The 6,294-nt window shown below is 38.8% G+C and overlaps 1 protein-coding gene across 1 annotated transcript in view; it reads left to right on the forward strand.

Moving 5' to 3' along the window:
- LOC103373531 (ras-related protein Rab-26) overlaps positions 1-5,926 on the forward strand; it is a 55,400-nt gene extending 49,474 nt beyond the window's left edge. Inside the window, exons 6-9 of the mRNA XM_008303437.1 lie at positions 2,824-2,889; positions 3,849-3,905; positions 4,723-4,799; positions 5,259-5,926. Of these exons, the coding sequence (XP_008301659.1) occupies positions 2,824-2,889; positions 3,849-3,905; positions 4,723-4,799; positions 5,259-5,358 (300 nt within the window). The 3' untranslated portion in view covers positions 5,359-5,926. The remainder of the gene's footprint in view (positions 1-2,823; positions 2,890-3,848; positions 3,906-4,722; positions 4,800-5,258) is intronic.
- Positions 5,927-6,294: the final 368 nt, after the last annotated feature.

The following is a 6,294-nucleotide window of genomic DNA, read 5'->3' on the forward strand; positions in this document are numbered from 1 at the left end:
TTACACATGTAGATCAATCGGCATGCACAGTGAATTTGTTGGTGATGAGGTTAGCCAATAAGTTGTCCCAGATGGAGGTCCTAATGCAGTTAGTCAAACGGCTGTTCTTGGCAGCATTTTCAGTGTTATCTTTTACTCAGACTGAATGATCCTTTAAGTATGTCTCTCAAAATGCTGACAGTTCCTGATCTGCCTTGCAAGTGATTTGCCACTGCTACCAAAGACTGTGTATCAAACTGTATGCTTTATTTTGTCATGAGATGGACAGCTTTTTTCGTCTCCAGTTGCAGAGAAGTGAAAACCTGCAAAAGAACATCGATGGCCAAAAGCTTCCCCTAGCAAGTGTATTCATTAGAACCTACTCCGTCACTCATTCAAATGACATTATCTAACATCAAATTTGTTACATTGATCCATATTGCTGTCTGCTGCGTTGGTGTATGCGCCTTCCCTCTACTGTGATGAAAACAAAAGGAGACTGTTGGTTCTCCAGGATGAAAATGACAAGCATCATCATCATCTAGAATCAATGACTCTATCTGTGAAATGACCCACAAGGGGATGCGCTAAAAACAGACAAATGATCTAATTATAAGCCATGGTTCATCAACAGTAATCACAGCATATGGAGAGAATCACTCAGAGGCAAGCTGTCAAACTGTGTCCTGCAGAGGTTTGCTTGGACTTGTTGTCGGGGTTGCAGGGCTGGGAGATAGATAACAATAACCAAAGGCCAAATGTACAAGCCAGTATCTTGGTACTGAATATGCTTACCCCATACAAACACTTTATAGCTTTTAAAGGATGCACAGAATTAAAAGGTGAGTCATTTCTAGGGATAAGCATACAATGGCAATAGACCAAGCCAGGCAATATGCAAGTGACGGGAAACCTTGACAAAATATTAAATTATGCATGAAGCAAGTGATTAGCTGCATGCAATCAGCAATATTTCACCCTCTCAGCAGTATGCTGAAGAGCACTGATGATGCAAATCCAAACCCAAACCCTTGTTTTTTATGTATTTGTTTTAGAATAGCACAGGGCACCAACCTTTTCTGAGCAGTCCTTAAAAAGTGTTCCTCTCTGTGCACAGGTTGGGCTCATTGCCTGATTAAAGAGCCTCAGAGCCACCATCAGGTTTCTCAAATCACCAGACCTCTGTGGTCTCATTAACTACAAAGCACATCTAAACAACAGTGTGATGCAGCAGTGATTGAATGGCAGTGCAATAAAAGGTGGAGGAGAGGATGGATTAAAGGAAAAAAAAAGGTGTACATGTGAACAGAGTAGTTTCTGTAAAAATAGCTCCTGTATGCAACTGTATCAAATAATCAGTCAGTCTGCTCACAAAACAGACACAGTTTAGTTAAATGTAGTAAAAATGATTTTTAAAAAATCAGGTGTAATCACAGCAGTGTTGCTCGCTTTAAACTATGTATTATTAAAAACTTTACCAAAGTTCATTTTAAACCTGTGAAATTAAAAGACACAATATACGAGTTCATCGTGTTTCCTTTTTCTTTGAAACCCTATTGCGATAAACTGACTTAGCTTGGATTTTATCCAGAGAACTTCTGCTGAAACGCTTTTGATTCAGACTATTTGAGACAATATTAAGTCTTATGAGATGGTAGCTGGGTGACATGTAAATCTTTTATTTATGTGCACCTGCGCATGTGAGCATGGCCATGCAGTGCTAATTATGTGAACCTGCAGAGGGCTTGCATCATTCTGTTGGATTGGAGCTGACTGAGGAAAGGCTCAGAGCTCTAGAGGTTGGATTTGACTATCGTAGGAGATTTAGACAGGCTGGGAGAAGGTTTTAAACAGTGAATTAGTTCCATGTGTCACTGAGTTGCAATGATTTGTCACTGAGATTGCGATGGGGACATCAAAAGACACAATGAAAGTTGTGGTTCTAGGAAAAAAGCAAGGTTTGAGTTGTCCATCATATTCCAGTATCTATCAGTATAACAGTTGTGATACTAAGAAAACATGGATTGCTCACAATAAGGGCTCCAGCTGACACATGCTGACACACACAGGCAGCAGAGTGTGCATTTTCTATCTCATCTCCTGTTACTTAACATGACCTCTGGTTGGCGGTGACCCCAGTGAAATCTCTTTACGAACAGCAAGTCATCATCAGAATTAATTGCGGAGGAGCTGTCAGAGGTACAACAGCTCTGGAGCAAGGCTGGTTAAGAAAAGGCAGATTGATCACCAGCCAGTCAGAAACCCCAAAGTGGACGAAATCACTGCGGGTCCAATTAGGCATTGTGCTGAGACAATGGATATTATTTCAGCAAGAAATTTTGCAGGTGTTCTTCTGAGCTAATTAATTACTCATTAACAGTAAATGGGTGGTTCAATTGCTCTCGGAGCTCATACACTCAGAAGCTGCAAGGCTGTATCTGTCCCCTGTGTACATACACAGTGTTGATTAAACTTAGGATGATGAAGTTTTTTTTACAGTAACTCTCACAGCATTCTTCCTCTTTGCTGCTCTCCCTTATTTTAATATCTCGTTGCCTTTGCCTTATTTTTTGTCTCTCTTTGTCTCTTTCCTGGATTTTTTTTCTTCCTTTACACACATGCATCATCTAAAAGCTACAGTCACTTTCCTTTTCCTCTTCCTCTTTATTCATGTTATTAGATTTAATGCTCAGGCTTCTTCTTGTCAAGTCCCGGAGAAGGTTTTCTTTTTCTAACATGTGTATGGCACATTTCATCTTGACCTTTATCTCAAATTGCTCGTTTTGTTCTTCTGTTTGTGTAACAACTACATGTGCTCTTTCTTCCTTGTCCTGTGTTTACCAGGCGTGGCTGACTGAGATCCATGAATATGCCCAACAGGATGTGGTGCTCATGCTGCTTGGAAACAAGGTAGGGCGCTGAAATTTGTCATCAGCAAAAAAGAAACTTTCAATTAAATGCTTTTCTGATTCTTAGCTTACTTACTAATGTTGCTAAACTTTGACTATTTTACTTAACAAAGTTTCTATGTAGCAGCTGTGCGTTAGGAAACGATGAAACAGAGCTGAATGTAAAGAATAAGTGTAGTTCTTTTGGAAATGTTAAGTTCTCCTCCAAGCAAGTATCAAAACAAATTAAAAATGTAAGTAGTAAAATATCCATTGTTTGTAGAGCCACCTATGTTTTCCAGTATTGGCGATACCTGTGGGCACTTGGGAAAATGTTGATTTCAGGTTTTTTCAATTTTTTTAGAATATATAATCAAAAAATCTATACTGCACAAAATACATTTTTGAGGTCTGTCTGCTATGAGCCATAGTTGTGCTGTTTCCACAGAGGTGCATGGATTTATATTTTAATGGAAAATGACCCTGGAGTGAATAAAAGAGCAAAAACACCAAGAAACTGCTGCGGTTCAGAAAGTCAGCAACACTTCTGTATTTCTGCCATTTAGCATCTTTGGTGATTCAAACATAAGCACGCAGTCGAGAATGACTATTGGACCATTTTCATAAACAAGGCCTCTGTGTTGTTGTGTGTGTGTGTGTGTCAATAATGATACACACATCTACTAATATTTGTCTATCTAATTTTCAAATATTCGTGAATTTGTGATTTTTTTTTCTAAAACTGCCATTCACATTCCTCCATCTGAGCAGAGAACAGATGGCTCTGTCTACTTTCAGTCCCTTCACACTCTATATCAGCCATTCTTGACTCATTAGAATGCCATCAGAATTCATAAAGGCTTATGTATGAGCTGTGGACAAAAAGTATAGAAGTCTCAGTTTGTGGTTGCATGTTGTGCTTTTAACTAATGATAGAGCTTAAGGCTGGTATATGTGACAATGCTTTTCCTGTTTTACCAGGCTGATGCCACTCATGACAGAGTGGTAAAGAGAGAGGATGGTGAGAGACTTGCTAAGGTAATGAACTGATAAGTTGAGAAATTATAGATCCGTTTGTGTTAGAAGTTGTATGCAATATAATCCAAAGTTGTTTTAAAATCCCTGTTTCTGTCTGTGAATGAATTTTAATGTAAGTTTCCCAAGGATTTTATATGACTGAATTTGTATGGAAGATGAGAAAGGTGTGATTATCTAGAAATCAGTTTTCATTTGCACTCTTGCTCTTTATATCAGTTTTGTTTCTGCTGTGCGGAAAATGTAGTACCTGCAAAAAAGACAACACAGAAAAAGGTGAACCAATCGGATGTATTTGTAGACAATAAACACTTGATAATGAGTATTTACACAATAGATTAGTGCCTTATTTGTCATCATCTATAAACGCTTTATGAGCTGCTGCACATTTATTCACCTTGTCAGTATTTACCAGTTTTGTAGTCCTTGGTTCTGATAAACTTCAATATGACTGCAAATACTACCACTGCTTCATGACACAAAGCAAACAGTAAACAGCCAAGAGAAGCTCTGCAGATGTAGGCGCAACAAAGTGCCACTAACTAAGTAACTCAGCTCAGAAGCAGAAAGTAACACCTGTTATCGTCTGTTGGCGGGCACAAATTTCTGCAGAGGGGAAACAGGACTGCAAATTTATCACTTCAGAGCTGGAAGTATCTACACTAAACAGCTACGGTGCTATGAAGCTCTGCTGTATGCTTGTATACGTGCAACAGACAAACTTTTTTCATATAACCCTGTCTAAAGTGTTCCATTTTCATACATACCTGTATTGCTGAGGCTGTCAGGGTGAATTACTGTCATTGCCTTGACTCTCTAGGAATTTGGAGTTCCCTTCATGGAGACCAGCGCCAGGTCAGGCCTCAATGTAGAGCTGGCTTTTACTGCTGTGGCCAAGTGAGTATTGTTCTCTCTGTGCTAGTGTTACTGATGGTTTGTCATTTTAATTTAATGAATTTTTTATACAATAATATAAAGATAGTACATTACTCTAATGACTAAATGTGACTTTACTGGGCATTCACGTCCATTTTTGAAGTTTGAAATATTTGACTAAAAAAATCTTAAGTCAAGATTCACATAGTAAATGTCATAGGCCTTCAAGCTGATCCTCACATTGAAAGTTGAGACTGAAAGTTAGTAAGCAGACCTTGACTGTAATTTTTTTTTTTTTTTGTCAAACAAGTAATGTGATGCTTTTAACATACAATACAGTAACAACATTGTGTGTTTCCATGTTTTATATCTCTAAAGCAGTACCTCAGAGAAACATTGTGCTTACGAGTTCCTTGTAAGATTTGTGAGTCATGTGTTTGAAGTTCATTCATCTCACATTATCCTCTTCATTTTTCTCAGGGAGCTGAAGCACAGGTCCATTAAGGATCCCACTGAGAAGTTTAAGCTCCAGGAGTACGTAAACAAGGAGATGAAGGGCGTCGGCTGCTGCAGATCTTAAAAGCCTACCCCTCATCAATCTTTGGATCTGTATGAATGTATGTACGTGTGTGTGGATGAGTCATCTCCATAAAGGATGCGTTCATATCTGGCCGGATCAGAGATGAGGAGTCAGCTCTAGCGAGGTCTTATCCGTTTTGAACTTTTGTTTCTTCATTATCCAACCTCTTTATCTCAGCACACACAACCTCCAGCTGCTGTCCTGCACTCGTCTTGCTGCCCTCCTCCATCATGCGTGTCCTGCTTTTCCTCACCAACCTCCTTCTGTAGCTGTGAATGTAGCCCAAGGTTACAGTTTCCAAAAGACAAAGATAGGCACAGCACACCGCAATTTTTACCCTGTAAACAGACATTTTCATCCGTAACGATAGCCACATAATCATCTTTTTTGACCCTGTAGTATAAGGCATTACCTACTGTGTTTATTTTAGCGTGAAGTGATTTAATCACTCTAAAATGTATGGTTTCATTTTTTTTTTACAAGATACCTGTTTTGTAAAGCATCTGCTTAAAATGTCAGTGGCAGTTGTCATTTGGTTTGAATGTGGTGGACGAATGTTCATATCCTAGACATGTAGTGGCCTGTCTGTCTTCTGTCCATGTTTGTGTTCATATCAGTAATTTGACGGGCTCCTTGCAGCCATTTAGCTCACCAGCATAAATTCTATTTCCATGATTCAGCTGTGGGTATTTGGAAATGTGTATTAATTCAACACACAGTAAATGCACATGGATGCTATTTTGCATACAAAGGTACCGAGTAGTTTAAGAAGATCTAAATTCCTGCTAGTATACAGTAGTTGAAACAATTCGACAGAGACAAGGGTCATGCACAAAACATAAACATACTTTTTAGATGTATTATTGTGATTTTTTTTAATAATACAGAATCCATGCTGAGTCTTAGAGATCCCAAATGCGACCTCTCTTTTACTTT

Source organism: Stegastes partitus, unplaced genomic scaffold, assembly GCF_000690725.1.
Source record: "Stegastes partitus isolate 25-593 unplaced genomic scaffold, Stegastes_partitus-1.0.2 Scaffold38, whole genome shotgun sequence".
NCBI classification, from domain to species: Eukaryota; Metazoa; Chordata; class Actinopteri; family Pomacentridae; genus Stegastes; species Stegastes partitus.